A 17827-nucleotide genomic window follows, 5' to 3' on the forward strand; every position below is an offset into this window, starting at 1 on the left:
TTGTGTTTTCATCCAAAAGGAAAACAAAAACAAAAACACCCCTGTGGATTCTTATACCTAACAATATCAATGGAAGCCTGGATATAGAGACCTTCACTTTGCACCCACTGTAAGATGGCGGATGTTCTGCCGTACCAGTACGTGGATGGACACAGGCAGAAATGGGCAATCTGGGCAGTGAAGCTTGCTCAGCAGCTTGAGTCCAATCAATCTTATCAGGGAACAGTCTCTTATCATGGGTATCTAGTTGAGCAACCCAGAGGGCGTGCTCAACAGCCATGATTACTGCACCTCCCCTCCCCCCAGTTCAGAGCACCAAAGAGGGGTTCTTTTAATCAGTGTACAGTTTTCCAAGTAAAATGTCAGAGCTATGCTACAGGAAGAGCGCAAGGGACAATAAAAATGTAATAAGGTTCATCAAATAGAGTACTGTCCACAGCTGAAAACATCCTTGTGTTGTCCAGTGAGAGGAGTGGCCACTTTCAGTGAGTCTGTCTAGTGACACTAAGTTTGAGCAAGTCACAACATCCTAGTGGTTTCAGCTAGCCAAACCATCATCGAATCAGGCCCAATTAGAGTAACCTCTATGAATTGAGGGTCCTACTAAGCCAGCAGCTTTGCTTCAGGCAGAAAAATGGGGGATAAATTTCCCTTCTAAAGGATAGCTGCTCCTATTTCACATACAGTTGAGACACTGCGGGCTGGGACAGCTGCATTCTTGAATGTACCATTTTCATTTCACAAGTGAATCTAGTTGGATACTTTTCATTTTGTAGTTGTGTCAAGATGACACACAACAAAACCAGAATTTCAGGCCAGAGGTGTCCAGTGTGTCAAAGAGCCCAAGAGTAAGCTAACAGCTGCTTTTCAAAAGGGGTAAACGTGGCAGACTTGTTAGGGCATCAAGTCCAACCTCCCCTCCCCGCATTCCCAAGGGCTGCCTCCTTTTGCCAGAAGTTTCAATCAACAGTCACCAGTCACAGAAACTTGAAGCACAAAATGTTCATCAGGGGTGTGGGGCCTCAAGGGTATCTTCTTTATGTGCAAATATTCCTGACTGGGAGAATTCTCTGTATGATTTAGGGGAAATATAGCATATAATATATTAACTCCTACTACGATTTCAGACGTAGAAGGGACCACAGAGCATTACAGTTGCCCCAAGAGCCCCACACATAAGGTTACATTTGCTTCCCTTCCCTACTGTGTGAATCCTATAGAAACCCCATTAGCTAAATCTAGGTGCTCCCTACCCTCATAGGAACTAGTGAGATATTGACTGGGTACTTGTATGTTGCTTTGCCTCCCATGGATGTCACCTTTTCCCCTGGGTGCTGGAGTCGCCAAAGATTACTCAAAGCCCATCTCTTCTGCGCAGTGAGAAGCCCTGAAAAGGGGTTAATCTTCTGGAACCCTCAAAAGAGAGGCATTCCTTCCGTTTGGGAAACTAACCATGAATTGGGGTTCTCTTCCTGCATTTATTCTCCAGACCAGCAAGTTACAGGAAGAGAAGATAGGTGGGGTTTTTGCTAAGTACAGTTTAACAAGTTTAACAACAGAAGCTGGTAACATTCAGTAAGACAAGCAAGGTGACATTCCACAATGCAATTTGCAAGAAGTTAAGTCGATCCACCAACAAAAGCTTGATTTTAGCAAACACTCTCTTCTTACAGCAATTTCCCAGTACCTTCACATATCAGTCAGTAACCTGTCTTTGAGCTGGCAACCTTGCTGTGTTACAATTCTTTTTCTTACAACAGAGACTATGGCCTGGGGAAAATTTCCTGTCTCTTGCAAGGTTAACATTTGAAACTGCAAGGCTTTGGAAAACCAGGCCCTGTGAAATACATTTGCTTTATGTACACTCCACAGTTGTATCCATTGGATTGATAAAAGTTTGAGTCCTTCCCCTCCTCAGAAGTTCCCCAGAATACCTGAATGGATGCCAACAGCCTTTGGTCTCCGTTGGAGCAGGGAAACCTCTTTCTCCTTAAAGTAGTTGTGCTTGGGGTATACGAAGGTGTCAGGAGATGTAAAGAGTGGCTTTGTGCCAACAAGGCATATTTACTTAGAGCTGCATGGTGGCTGCTCACCTTTCAACCAATAAAACGTCTAACATTTTAGGTTCATCCAAAGCCCTGTATCAAGTGGTACCACCTATTTCATTGCACTGAAAGGATGCTTATTGTATAAATTTCCTTATGATCTTTGAGGGACTCCTTGACTTAGTAACCTTCTGATAAGGTCTGAACCTTCTGGCTGACTTAAGTTTGGCTTACACAGCAGTTTCCTGCTTTCCTAGCAGAAGGATATCTAAATTACATGTAGAAACAAATAGACCCAAACATGTAAGAGGTCAATAAAATACAAGCTTAAATTTTTCTCAGGAGATGTTCAAATGGTAAAGATGTGGAAGGGAAGAATTTTGCTCCACAGATGTATTCGGGAGCCCTGGGTTCTTTTATCTCATGCTGTGCCACGTTAATGCATCACACTAAGGTTGTCCTCAAGATTGCACCAGTTTCATTCTGACAGGGCCCTGGCAGTTTGTCAGGCAAGTCCTGGATGTGGTGTACATCCTGGACACCCACATTCCAGTCAAAAAGCCCCACTTAGAGGAAAGGGAGATTGTGGAATTTAGACTAGCTATGTGCCTAGAGGAAAAATAAAGTTGGCACTGGTGGAGAGATGTGTGGGAGTTATCTAACAGGGTATGACTTCATTCAAAAGGACTTTCCATAGTTCCTTGAATGAAACAGAAGCCTGTGTAAATTCTTCGATATACCCTGAGGATTGCCTTTTGGACAAGTTCTTCCTATATTCATATGGTTTCTCTCCTGTGGGAATTCTCTGATATATTGTGAGGACTGTCTTCTGGGACTGTTTTCTTACAATCACTGCATTCATCTGGTTTTTCCCATGACTATTTCTGATGTCTATTGTGGCGGTCTTTTGGTCAGAAGGACTTTCTACAGTATTTACATCAATAGGGTTCCCCTCTCCCTGAATTCTCTGGTATACACCTAAGAGTTGACTTCTTATACAACTTCCCATATTCACTGCATACATAAGTTTTCTCCCCACTGTGAGTTCTCTGATGTATTCTGAGGTTTGATTTCTGGCCAAAAGTTTTCCCACATTTATTGCACTGAAAGGGTTTCTCCCCTGTATGAATTCTCTGATGATCACTAAGGATTGCTTTCCGGACAAAATTTTTCCCACATTCATTACATTTAAATGGTTTCTCCCCAGTGTGAATTCTTTGATGCACTCTGAGGGTTGATGTCCGGGCAAAAGTTTTCCCACATTCATTACATTTAAATGGTTTTTCTCCTGTGTGAGTTTTCTGATGTTGAATGAGATGGTCTTTTCGCCAGAAGGATTTTTCACATTCATTACATCGATAAGTTTTCTCCCCACTATGAGTTCTCTGATGTATTCTGAGGTTTGACTTCTGGCCAAAAGTTTTTCCACATTCATTACATTGAAAGGATTTCTCCCCTGTGTGAATTCTATGATGATCTCTGAGGGTTGATTTCTGAACAAAAGTTTTCCCACATTCACTACATTCATAGGGTTTCTCTCCTGTGTGAATCCTCTGATGTCCCCTGAGCGTTGACTTCTGGACAAATGTTTTCCCACATTCATTACATTTATAGGGTTTCTCTGCTGTATGAATTCTCTGATGTGTACTGAGGTGTGACTTCTGGGAGAAAGTTTTTCCACATTCATTACATTCAAATGGTTTCTCTCCTGTGTGAGTTCTCTGATGTTGAGTGAGATGTCCTTTCTGACAGAAGGATTTCCCGCATTCATTACATTTATAGGGTTTTATCTCAGAATGCACTCTCTGGCGTACTTTGCGGGCTGATATCTGGTAGGATTTCCTATTTTCATGATATTCAAAGGATTTATCCCCAGTTTGTCTTCTGTCACTACATACCAATGAACTCTCTCCTGCTACAGTTCTCTGAGGTTGAGTGAGGTGTGATTTCCTGCTGAAATTACTTCCAGTTGTGTTACATTCATAATGTTTCACAGCCATGTTACATTCATTGTACTCCTCCACAGATGGCTTTTCAAAGAAGGATTTCCCACATTGTTTAAGATGGGGGTGTTTCTCCCCTGTGCCAGTTTTCTTGTGGTCAAAGAGAGTTCTCTTATTACAGTGTTTCCTAACTTCATCATATTTACAGGAATAGTCAACCTTATCACAGAAGGTTTTCCCAACTGCATTACATTCAAAAGCTTGCTCCGAAGTTTGATGCTCAGGAAGATTTTCTTTATAACTGAGGGCTTTCATGTTTCTATTATATTCATAAAATTTCTCTCCAGTCTGTGTTTTCTCAAACTTAATTTTGAAAGGCAAATTCTTACATACATTATAGCAACCTTTCTTTGTTGAATAATTTCTATTATTAATGATAAGTTCAGAAATACTTTGCAATTTCACTCCTGATGAGTCACATCTGCAGGGCGTTTTTTTTGAAGAAACAGGAGCTATGTGCAGATTAAATGGTTTTCCCCAAACTTCCTCTCTAGTCAGGGTTCTGTTATTGATAATTATTACTTGCTCCAAGTATTTGCCTTTGATTTTGTTCCTCTTGATCAGGTCATTATCTTTGTAATCTTCTAAAACTGAGAAAATTGAAAACATCTTATGAATCTTACATCTGTTATGGGTAGGGCTTACAGACATATTACCTATGTTGCATTTCATTCTCTTGTTTCTCAAGATTAAGTAATGTGTGTGTGTGTGTGTGTGTGTGTGTGTGTGTGTGTGTGTGTGTATGCCTACAACTTCCCTCCTTTAAAAAATATCAACTAGTGCAAATGGGAGAGAAAATTGGTAATGAATACAAATCTGCATATGACACATTTTTTTCCTGAGTAGATAAAGGAAAGAAAAGGAAGACAGAAAATTAGAGTTTTATAAAGGTGGTTATTTCAGGGAGCAAGAAAATCAGAGAATGGGAGGAATAAAATGAAGATAAAGAGTTAAGTAGAGGAACAAGAAAAGTCAGGAGATAATTATATTCACAGAATAGACCCAACAGGGGAAGGGTGTGTTTTGAGGAGGTAAATTACAGTCTAGGTCCTGACACTGTCTAGACTATACTGGTATAATACTCAATTGTCTACATTCTTCCAGTTTGATATCCCTCGTTTCTATTAACTCTTCAACATCAAATTAAATTTATAATGGGACCAACTTCCTTAAGATTAAATGAAGACATTTGTAGCTCAGGCTCTAACCCATTGCTGTGATTCACAGAAACAAACAAGTATAAAACTGATGGAAAGAAAATCCATTTTTGCTAAACTAAATTGGTTTTACCGCTCCATTCTGGCTATTGTACCTCTGATTTATTCTATCAAAAATGAAAAATAAGTGAACCTGACCATCCTGTTGTAAGTTTCCACATTTCAATCTGACATGAGTGGTGTAATTTTAAATGTGGTATCACGGAAGGCCTTCCTGCAAAGATGACATTTAAGAAAGGTCTGAATGCTTTATGTATTCTAAATGCCTGTCCTTGATAGGTTATATTGGAAATATCTGCTACTTCTGGCTCATCTCTTAACACTTTATGCATGAAACAATATTTATATGCATAAAATTTTTATGTGCAACTTAGCAGTATTGAGTGAATACTCATAGAATTAGAAACCATGTAAAGAAACAGAACACAAATGACTTTGCAAAAATCCCTATTCATCCCTGTCTGGCTAACAACTTCTTCACACTTAGAGTTCACCACTTTCCTAATATTTATGTAATCATTTTCTTGCTTTTCTTTATAGTTTTACCACCAATATATGAATTACTAAAAATGTTGTTAAGTTTTGCCTGTTCCTGATCTTCACATAAATGTAATCATGTATGCATGTTTATATTTTTTGGTTTCTCTTTCTTAACATTATGTTTGTAATCACAAGATTTTACACGGCTGTACGATTCTCCCTTAAAGAATACAAATATATCTCTGTTCTATTGCTGATGAGCCCAAATTTTCACAAATATAATCAATATTGCCATTAATATTCTTTTATGCAGTCAAGAGAATACAATCATACACTGTAGAGTATACAGTTAAGAAAGGGATTGCCTGGTTACAATGTATGAAAACTTTACCTTGATTAGATAACAGCCTCCTGATTTCACAGTGGCTTTACCAGTTTACACTTCTAGTCAGTGGATATGCGTCTCTAATATCCCACATCCTCACCAGGACTCGGTGTTGCCAGATTTGTTAATCTCACCTCACATCTCATTTCATATTTTATTTTGCACTGTGTGAAAACTAATGAGATTGAACACATTTCCAAAGATGTACTTGCTATTTTCAAAGTTCTTGTTCCCAGTCTTCTGCCCATTTTTCAATTGGGTTGCTTACCACATTGACTTGCAGAAGTTCTCTACGTTTTCAGGAAGCTTATCCTTGCACTATGTACATATTCAGCTACTCTGTGGCTTGTCTTTTCGCACTTTAAATGGTATCTTTTCTGAACAAAGTTATTAATTTTAATGGACTTAAATTTATTAATACTTTCTTTTGACTGGTGCTTTTTGTGCCTTTGGGCTTTCTAAGAAAAGTCTTGCAATACAAGGTGTTCATGCCAAAACTGACTTTCTAAAGTCTAATTACCCACAGAATTCTGTCTGCCATTGCTCAGTAACTCACTTGGGTGACTCTGGTTTGAAAATTCTTCCTCTGAGAAACAAGGCTCTTCTCCTTGCTCCAACTTGAAGATCATCTCTGGTTTGAAAATGCAGTACCCTGTAAATAGGAAACAGTTGAGGACTGCAGATATTGGAGCTTTTTGTTCTCCAAAAGTGGAAGATACAGCTTCAAAAGCACCATCATGAAGGCGTTCATTTGAATATGTCACTGGGAGTTTACAACACAAACATTCTTTTTGGTCCTCAAAAAGGTTTAGTTACTTTAGACTCATGAATGAAAAACCTAAATAATATTTAACTTTAAATAAAGTATTCATATGTACTGGCGTGTAAAAAGGAAATGTCTTCTATATAGAGTTATAAGGGTAAGTTATGCTTATATGCTCACCCAGTGAGACGAGGTGGCTGTAGTTCTCCAGCATCACATCTCTGTACAGGGTCCTCTGAGCAGGGCCCATGTGCTGCCACTCCTCCTGGGTGAACTCCACAGTGACATCTTCGAATGACACTAATTCCTGTAATGACACATTTCTGTTCAACCTAAAGGATTCAGAATTAGGTGGCACAGAAAATACCCATGAAAATAATTCTTATGTTTACAATAAAGAGCTTAAAGTTAATGAATATAAAGGATGACTATTTTAAATCTAATTTTATCTTATACTTTGAAAGTACTCAATTAGTAAAATGTTTATAACATAGTTAATTTATATATTTGTAAGTTATATACATGTATTATCAATAGATATATCAGTGAAACTTTTGTTTTTTCTCATTTTTATAGCCAAAAATTATAAATAAACATCCTACAGTTTTTTATCCAATGGACTACCCTGGGCATACCTTAGGGCAGGGGTCAGCAAATTACAGCCTGTGGGCCAATATGGCTTGCTGCTTTTTAAATAAGTTGTACTGGAACATAGCCACACCCAGTCACTTAAAATTGTCTTGCTGCTTCTGTGCTGAAACATCAGCACTGAAAAGTTCCATCAGAGACATCGTGGCTGTCAAAACTGAAAATATTTACTACTGTTCCTTTACAGAAAAATATGTGTCGACTTCTGGACTAAACAATCCAATTAAAGAAAAGACTATTTGACAGCATTAAAAAAAAACAAAGAAAACACTTTTCTTTTTTACCTGCAGCTGGCTGGTACCGAACCCTTGACTTTGGTGTTATAACACTGTGCTGTATCAACTTAGCTACCCAGCCAGCCCCCAAACACATTTTTTTATATAGAGATATATGTAGATTGAAAGCAAAAGGATGGAAAAAGATATATCATATAATCATTAACCAAAAGAAAGCTGATGTGGTTAACATTGAAACAGTAGATTTTAAGATAAGAAAGAATTATAAAAGTAATGCATAATAATTTGTAATGATAAAAAGGTCCTTTCAACAGAAGATATAATAAGCCTAAACTGGTTTGCACTTGAAAACATAGCTTCCAAATACAATCATTTCTCATTATTCACATATCATGTATTTGTGAATTCACCTAATCACTAAAGTTTATTTGTAACCTAAAAGTCAATACCCCTAATGATTTTGTGGACACTCATGGACATATGCAATATAACACAAAATTTAAGTTGCCTGACACAAATGTTCCCAGCTGAGGTTGAACAGGGTGATATTTTGCCTTCTTTCTTTATTTCTGATACTATAAACAAGTATCTTTTTCTCAGTCTATTTAGGGCCAAATTTTTCACATTTTTGTGCTTTTTCTGGATGATTTCACCTTTTTAAATAGTCCTCAACTATAGCGCTGACGTGCTGTCTAGTGTTTCTAAGCACGAGAGAGCTGTGATATGCCTCATGGAGAAAATGCCTGGGTTAGGTAAGGTTTGTTCTGTCATTAGTTATTGTGCTTTTGGTCACTAGTTCTATGTTTATGAATCAAGAATATTATTTAAGGTGTGTTCAAACAGAAAGGTACATAAAACAAAATTATGTATTGAGTGGTTGATGAAAATGTGACCGGAGGCTCACAGGAACCTAGCTCTGTATTTCCATTCTGAGCAATGGATCAGTATTTACTAACAGAACTGACATATAAAAACAAGTGAGAGAGATGAGATACATAGACATGGTATAGAGATACACAGACCTACTATTATAATTAGTGGTTTTAATACAATTCTCTCAGTAACTCATGGAAAAGCAGATTGAAAAAAACAATAGGAATATATAACTGGAGTCAGCCAGCTACAGCCCAAAGGCTAAATCCAGCCATCACTATTTTTCTGTAAATAAAATTTTATTGGAACACAGCCATACTCATTTTCTCATGCATTATCTATGGCCGCTATAGCACTACAAATGGCAGTGTTCAGTGGTTGCAGCAGAAATCATATTTCCCACAAAGCCTACTGACCCACAAAAAATTTGCTGACCACTGATATAAAAGATTTAAACGACAAAATTGGGCTGGCTGGTTAGGTTAGCTCAGTTGGTTAGAGTGTGGTGCTGCTAACTCTGAGGTCAAGGGTTTGATCCCTGTACCGGCCAGCTACACACACACAAAGACAAAATTAACCAATTGACTAACTGACATAATAGGATAACCTCTGCATAACACAATTTTCTGGTGTACTCTATACATTAAAAAGAACAAAATGGACAATAGATCTCATCAAATTAGAAAAAATTACAACCATACACTGTGGCTTTGGATTTTAGAGATGCAGAGTGTTAAAAAGAGCAATGCTCACATCCTCACAACAAGAACAAAGCTGGGAAAATTGAAAATTGTTTCTTACTGAACCTATCAGGAGACAGATAGGCATGTAAAGGGAGAATCAGGACCTGCTTGTTTGCTTACTGGAGTAGATACCACCAAACTCCATATATGACAATAGGAAGATAAAACTAGAAAAATTTTAACGACCTGCTAAAGGTCAAGTATATGCTAGTCTGAGTGCGTGATGTTCCTAGGGGCCACACAAATGGGAAATTCCACTTTGCTACAAGATCAAGGGAAAAATCAAAAGAGGAATTAGAAAATACACTGAGACTACTGCAGATAAAAACACTAACTGCCAAAACTATGGGATGCACCTAAAAAGCAGTGCTTTAGAGTAAAATTTACAGCTCCCCACCTACATCAAAAAAGTTCTCAAATCAATAATCTAACTATATACAAGAATCTAAATGAAGGTGGGGCCACTACTACCAACCCTACAGAAATAAAAGGGACAATAAGAGAATAAATGAAGAACTATACACCAACAAATTACATAACATAGTAGAAATGGACAAATTACTAGAAGCCCCAAAACTACCAAATTTGGCTCAAAAAGAAAGAGAAAATCTGAACAGACCCATACAAGGAGACTGATTCAGTAATCAAAATCCTCCCAGCAAAGAAAAGCTAAGATCAGCCGGCTTCACTGGTGAATTCTCCCAAACATTTAAAGAATTAACATCAATCCTCCCTTAATTCTTCCAAAAACCAAATAAGGGGGAACACTTTCTAACTCATTTTATGAGTTACTTTGAACCAAAGCCAGATAAAGAAATCACAAAAAACTATAGATCAATATTCCTAATGAATATAGGTGCCAAAGTCCTCAACAAAATTGTAGCAAATCAAATCCAGCATCATAAAAAGGATTACGTACCATGATCAAACAATTTATTCTAGGAATGCAGGCTAGCTCACCACAAGAAAATCAATCAATGTAATATATATCACATTAACAGAATGAAGGAAGGAAGCCACATGACCATTTCAATTGATGCAGAAAAAGCGTTTGACAAAATCCAAAACACTTTCATGATAAAATCATTCAACACTGTAGGAACAGCAGGGAGCTTCCTCAACACAATAAAAAGCATTCATGAAAAACCCACAGCTAATATCACACCTGAGTCTAAGAGACAGGTAGGTTTCCTCCAAAGGTCAGGAGAAAGACAAGGATGCCCGCTTTCATTGTTCCTATTTACCATACTGGAAGTTCTAGCCAGAGCAAATACACAAGAAAAGGATGAAAAGGCATCCAAATTAGAAAGAAAAAAGTAAAACTATCTCTATTCATAGACCATGTGATCTAATATATAGAAAATACCAAAGAATCCATAACAAACTATTAGAGCTAATAAATGAATTCAGCCAAGTTGTAGGATACAAGATGAACACAAAAACATCATTTGTATCTTCATACACTAGCAACAAACAACTTGAAAAAATTAAGAAAATCCCATTCCTTTTCTATAAAGGAATGATGTACTGATATACATTACAACATGAATAAACCTTGAAAACAGTATGCTAAGTGAAAGAAACAATCAAAAGACCACATATTATATAATTTAACTTATTAGAAATGTGCAAAATAGGCAAATTTATCTATCTATCTACTGGGCCAGTACAGGGATCAAACTGCTGAACCTGGCCAGCTCTCAAAATCTGTAGAGGCAGAGCATAGATTAGTGGCTGCTCAGGGCTGGGGTTGAACATGTCAGGATAAGGGGGTGAAAGGTAATGATATGGAATTTCATTCTGAAGTAATTAAAATGTCCTAAAATTGACTGGGGTGATGACTGCACAATGCTGTGACTATACTAAAAACCACTGAATTGTGCACTTTAAATGTGTGAATTGTATGGTACGTAAACTATACCTCCATAAAGCTGTTACAAAAAAAGACACACCAGAAGAAATAGGATTACTCAGATTTTCTATATCCTATTAAAGAAATTGAATTCATAAATAAAAAACAGTCACAAGAAAACTCCAAGGCCAGCTGGCTTCATGGATATATTTTTTTCCAAATATTTAAGGAAGAAATAACAGCAATCTTTAACTCTTTCAGAAAACAGAAAATGAATAACTGTTTCCCAACTCATTTTATGAGAGCATAATGTTGATGTCACAACCTGATAAGACACTACATGACAGGAAAAGTACAGGCCAATATCTCTCCTTTAATGTAGACAAAAAAATACTAATTGAAATATTAAAAAATTGAATTCAGAGATATATTAAAGGGATAATACAGCACAACCAAATGGGAATTATCTCAGGAATGCAAGGTTGGTTAAACATTGCTAAATAATATACCAATATAATTCCCTCCCTTAACAGAATAAAGGGATAAAATTATATTATTATCTCACTAGATGGAGGAAAAACATTTGACAAAATTTAATACCCATGTGTGATAAAAAAAAAAACTCTCAGGAAACTAAAAACAGAAAAGGAAACTTCCTCATTCTAATAAAGGATATGTATAAAGAAAACCTACAGTTAAAACAAGACTCAATGGTGAAATATTGAGTACTTTACCCCTTAGGTGAGGTATATGACAAGGATTTCTATTATCACCACTTGTATTCAACATTTTATTGGAAGTCCTAGAAACAAGGCTACAAAGAAATGAACAATATAAACACTGGAAAGAAGTAAAACTGTCTATATTTGCCAAAAAATTATTGTGCACATTTAAAATCCAAAAGCTTATTTGTAATAAGCTATTTCGCTAAAGTGAATTTAGCAAAATTCCTAGGCATAAGATCAATATCTAAAATCCGTTGTATTTTAATAAAACAAAAACAACAGGAAAATACAATTTAAAAACATTATCATTTGCAGTAATATCAAAAGAGATCAAATAACTAGGAAGAAATCTAACGAAAAATGTCAAAGACTTCACCTCTACTCCAAAAAACTTCACAGCAGGATTTTCTGTGGAAACTGATAAAATTTCTATGAAAATGCAAAGGACGTATAACAGCTGAAGAAGCAGAATCTGGAGGCCTTACACTACCACATTTCATGACTTACTATAAAGCAACAATAATTATGACAGTGAAGTAATAGCAAAAAGGTAAAATAATTGGATGAAAAGAATACAGTCTAGATTGACCTCGCATATATATGGTCACCTGATTGACAACAGAAACTCTGCTGCAATTCAGTGGACAGAGGATGGCCCTTTCAACAAACGGTGCTAGAACAACTGGATGTCCATATGGAAATATGAGCCCTGCCACTCATCTTCTACCATATACAAAAGCTTGATCCTGCTGGACCAAGCTCGTGGGGGTATAAAGTGATTCAACCACTTTGTAATACCTATAAGAGCTGAACATATGTTTATTCTATGAACTGGCAATTCCATTTCCTGATATATCCCAAGAGCAAAGAGGACATGCCAAAACACATGAAAGAATATTCATGGCAGCTTTATTCAGAATAGCCTAAACTGGAAAAACACAAATGAAAAACTCACCAACAGGAGAACGAGCAAATAAATCATGGTATATTCACATGATGAAATACTGCTCCCAGCAATAAAAGTCAAATATTGAACACACAGCAACAATGATGAATTTTAAAAATGTATGTACAGAGGAAGAACCCACCTCCTCTTTCCTTGAAAAAGAGTACACATTGTATGATTCCACTTATACGATGTTCAGAAATGAATTTATCCTTTTTTTCAACATGTGAGGTTGGAACAGTGGCTGCCCTATAGAGGGGAGCAGTGGTCATCAACTGGGAACTGGCAGGAAAGAAATTTCAGGGGTGACTCCATCTTAATCTGGGGGTTAAATTATGTGAGTATACACATGTAAAAATCCATCCAGTCACACACCTCAATGTACCTTACTGATATTAAAACTACCTCAGTTAAAGAACTAAATAAGTAAAAGGAAAAAAGTACATACACGAGAAAAATTTAACAAAATCTGTATAGTTGGTAATTTGGGAAGGTAGGAATACGACAGGTCTTCAAAAAGTTCATGGAAAGATTAGCATTATTTTTTAATTGCATTTTTCCACGAACTTTTTGAAGTATCCTTGTATATTTATTACATTATTTCTTTGTATCTGTCTATATTTCAAAAATTCCTCAATTCCTTATAAGTAGACGAAATTTGGAAACAGACACGTACAGATGAAAGATAAGACAACACAGGGAGAAGATGGACATCTACAAACCAAGGAGAGAGGCCTGGGACAGACCATCCCTCACAGCCTCAGAAGGAGCCAACCCTGCTGACATCTTGATCTCCAAGTCCAGCCTCCAGAACAGTGAGAAGACAAATGTCTGTCATGTAAGGCACCTAGTCTGTGTACTTTATTATGGCAGCCCCAGCAAACTGATACATCTAGTCTGGTCCTACTGTTGATCTCCATCCCCATCTCATTGCTGCCTAGAGGGAAGTCCAAACTGTAATGGGCAAAGATTTTACACACACACACACATTTTTTGGCGGCTGGACGATATGGGGATCTGAACCCTTGACCTTGGTGTTTGTTACAAGGTGGCACTCTAACTAACGAGTTAACCGGCCAGCCCTTGTAATGGACACAGATTCTTACTGGACCTTGCATGCCTTCTTTAGTCTGCTCTCAAAATGCAGTAACTAAAATCCCACCCATTCTTCAGGATTGACACGATCCTTTTCAACTCTTCACCTCTGATCAACTGAGCCTACACCACCAATCTGCCCTTTCTTTGACAAACTGTCTACCTCATCCTCTGTTTTAGTGTGAAAAATTGTATTAACAAAAGCCCCCCTTTGGCACTAAGTATTCTACTTCTGCTGAGGAAAAAGTAGAAGCAACATAGTATATTTGTTTCAGGGCTGTTATTGGAAAGATTTGCGCTGTCACTTACATAAACACCAATAAAGACATTTTTCCTGACTTCAGTGACTTTAGATTCCACAAGGAATCTAAATGCAGTGCTAATCTTTACACAGATATTGTCTGTCTGACTCTCTGCCATGGCTATCAGAAAGGTCAGAATAAAGACTGCAGCTCCACTTTGGATAACTAACATCAGAGGACCTGCATCTTTCCACTTGCCAACTCTGCTTTGCTACCCACCTGCTTTTCTATATCTTCCCTAAATGATTCTGATTCATTTCTATTTCTACTTTTCCATATTAATGAATGGACTTTTAAATACCTATATAAAATCCATGATGAAAAAAGATGTAAATAAATAACTCACCTGAAATATGTTCATTTTCTGCTGTTCTTGGAAGAATGTGGAGAACTATGAAGGATAAGGGGAGGGGAAGGAAAGAGTCATAAGATCTGTCAACTTCTGTTTAACCTGCCGAAAAACTGCATCATACTAGCTGGGGAGAAGACCTCCTTATGAAAAAATGTTCCTTTGACCCTTAAGAAGCGGCAGGAAGCACCACATAGATGGCTCCTCTCAAATGTGTGTCTCTAATACGATCACGTGGACGTACTTGCTGTTTTTCACTGGGTGACTGCAAATTATTTTCCTATTAATTTATTAAAAATTTCTTCTTTGACTGATTATTGAAAAAATTAAAACATAATTCATATTAATAGTCTATTAACATATTTGCACCAATAGAAAATCAAAAGAAAACTGAAAAAAAGAAAAAAGATGAGATACTTAATGACAAAATATTTTTAAATCTTTTTATTCTGACTTGTTGCAGTTTCTCAAAAAGACTCTTGATAAGACACTTCTGCTGATGCACTGTTGACAGGGGGAACAGCACTGTGCTACTGTGTTTCACTCCTAGCTCTGTCCTGCGTAACAATGGATGACACATCATTCATTTCAGGCTCAATTTTTTTAAGGTTTCTAGAGTCAGAAACAGAAATCCTTTGCTGTATTATCATTTTGTGATTCTATATGTTCAGGATGGAGGAAGCCACAGCATCTCTCTAGATGCTATGTTTTATTGATATGGTACGAGAGTGGCTCAGAATCTGCACACAGTGAGGGAAGAATGAAGAAAATATGGGCTATCCAAGGAGGACCGGAGACAGCACTTCCTCAGCTCTAGCCGGTTATGCCTTCCTCTGAGACCACAGAGAAAAAGCTCTCCAGTAAAGTGGCTTTTCTGTGCAGCCTGACAGACACCCATCCCTCTCAACCCCAGCTCACCACCTTCTGCAAGTTGGTCCACAGTGTTCACTGTCACACAATCTGTGATGGCTCCTGGATTTGGAGACATCACCAAGTCTGGCTCTCTCTGGGCGAAGGAAGTAGAAACTGCTTCTGGTGGAGCAAATCAGAATCTGCTCTTCTGCATCTGTTCGGAAGCTCTGGGGAAGAGGTCTCAGTCAGAGGGCTGTTCTTCTAGGCAGGATTCCTGTCCTGAGGCTGTCTCCTTTCTGCCACAGAAAGAGCAGCTTTGCTCCAGAGAAGCTGGGGCTTAGGCCTGGGAAACAAATTCATTTTAGTTGAAGCTTTCATGGAAAGCAGTGTTCTCCACCTCGGTACTACTCAGATTTTGGGCTGGATAATTCTTTGTCATGGGGAGCTGTCCTTTGCATCGTAGAATGTTTAGGAGTGTTTCTAAACATCAACTAGACGCTAATGCACTTCTCTTCCCAGTACTGACAACCCAAAATGCCTCTAGACATTTCCAAATTCTGGGGAGCAAAATCACCCTGGTTGAGAATCACTGATGTAGGTCCTTAAACCTGATTCCCTTGGAATTCACTAGAACTGTGTTATCCATTATTGCAGACACTAATCACGTCTGACCACTGAGCACTCTGAAATGTGCCACATTTTGAAATAACATTTTAGATTTACTGAGAAAAACACAACATGTTCTTAAAATTAATTTCACATTTCTTTTTAGTTTTTCATGTGGCTACTAGAACATCTAAAATTACATATTTCGCTCACCTTATCTTTCTACTGAACAGCACTGTCCTAGAATATCAGACTGTGCCTTTTGAGGAGAGAGACAGCCTGGACAGTGCAGGAGGTGCCAGGAGGCTGTCCCACCCAAAGGCTCTGGGTACGCACCAGACAGCCAGAACAAAGACACTTGGCACATAGTGAGATCCTGTCCACACGGATTTACAATCACAGTCCTGAGGATGTGGGGACCAGTCACTCAGCTCGTGTGGAGGCTGCGACGCTGGGCTGGGTAGGCAGGATATTAGTAGCAGCCTCCTCCTCGGAGTCAAGCTCATGAGTTTGCATCCCAGCCCCTCACCCTTCGTGAACTTGGGCCTACCGTCTCCTCCCTTTCTTCTTTGTTAACGACCAGTTATACCTATAAATGTGGCAACTGTGAGACTCAAATGAAATGCTAACTGAACAGAACAAAGTGTCTTCCAAATACGATGGGAGCCAACGTTTACATGTTGCTTTTTAGGCAGCACTTGGCCAAATGCTTTACAGGGCACGACTTCCCTCTCTGAGCAGGCCACGAAGCAGTTTTTAGTGATATCTTCATTTTCAGAGGGGAAACCTGACTTATGCCCAAGTGACAGAACCAGGACTGACCCGGTCCTCCGGCTCCGCAGCTCGGGCTGACACCGCAGCCCCGCGGGCGGAGCGCGCTCGTGGCAGATTCACGGTCACGTTCACGAAGGCGCGGCCGGGCCCGCACGCCGCCGCCGCACCCGCGCCCCCCGCAGCTCGCGGGCCGAGCCCCGACCCGAGGAACCAGCAGCAGAGGCCTGGAAGGTACCGGGGCGCCGGTCTGTTCTCCACGTTTGTCCCGGCGCCCGCGCGCTCTCACCTGAGGTGCGGACCCTCCACACACACGACCCCGACAGACGGAAGCGGGAGACGGGCGACTGCGCACGCGCGGAGGACCAGGCGCACCAGCCGCTCCCAGAATGCTGCGCGACGAACCGAAACACGCAAGACTACGTTTCCCACAGAGCACCGCGCCCCCTCGCACGCGGGTTTTAGTTTCGGAATATTTAGGGAGTAACAGCAGCGGGCTGTTCCGCTCCCTGCAGCCCCGGTTCTGCCCGATCCCCTGAGCGTACGGGTTCGCGGTTATGCGAGAACAGCAGATGCAACGTGCAGGCCTCAAGCTGAGCCTCATTGCCGAACGACGCTTGGGGACGGTTTCGGAAAGGTGGGTGTGGCTTGAATAGCAGGTATTAAGGAAAGTGACTCTGGCTTCTGTAATTGTGGTAACGTTGGGATTAGGTAGGCGATTGTATTTATTTTTAAGAGATGCAGATTAAAAGGATAATATCTGTGACTCAGAGTTTATCTCGGGGGGGAAAAAAGAAAAGCAAATAAGCTGTTCAGTATTATGTAAAGCTGATGGTGCACACACCCCACAATTTAAAGTTGATTATCATGCAAATTACACGTCTCCTAGAGATGAACTTGCTTAAGGCCTGTGTGTGCACATGTCTGAAATGAGGA

The 17827-nt window shown here is 39.0% G+C and overlaps 1 protein-coding gene across 4 annotated transcripts; it reads right to left on the reverse strand.

Moving 5' to 3' along the window:
- Positions 1-1026: 1026 nt before the first annotated feature.
- ZNF510 (zinc finger protein 510) lies at positions 1027-17233 on the reverse strand. Of its 4 annotated transcripts, none has more exons than XM_063110447.1 (6): positions 16943-17233; positions 15584-15857; positions 14660-14704; positions 7074-7200; positions 6687-6782; positions 1027-4638 (listed from the first exon to the last, which is right to left on the reverse strand). In XM_063110447.1, exons 3-6 carry the CDS (start codon positions 14672-14674, stop codon positions 2984-2986), a joined length of 1893 nt encoding a protein of 630 aa, XP_062966517.1. In that variant the 5' UTR covers positions 14675-14704; positions 15584-15857; positions 16943-17233; the 3' UTR covers positions 1027-2983. The 4 variants fall into 4 exon arrangements, with proteins under 4 accessions (XP_062966517.1, XP_062966516.1, XP_062966515.1 ...); XM_063110446.1 differs by having other exon boundaries at positions 15581-15857; XM_063110445.1 differs by having other exon boundaries at positions 15581-15857; positions 17181-17229.
- Between the last annotated feature and the right edge of the window lie 594 nt (positions 17234-17827).

This window comes from Cynocephalus volans, chromosome 10 (genome assembly GCF_027409185.1).
Source record: "Cynocephalus volans isolate mCynVol1 chromosome 10, mCynVol1.pri, whole genome shotgun sequence".
NCBI classification, from domain to species: domain Eukaryota; kingdom Metazoa; phylum Chordata; class Mammalia; order Dermoptera; family Cynocephalidae; genus Cynocephalus; species Cynocephalus volans.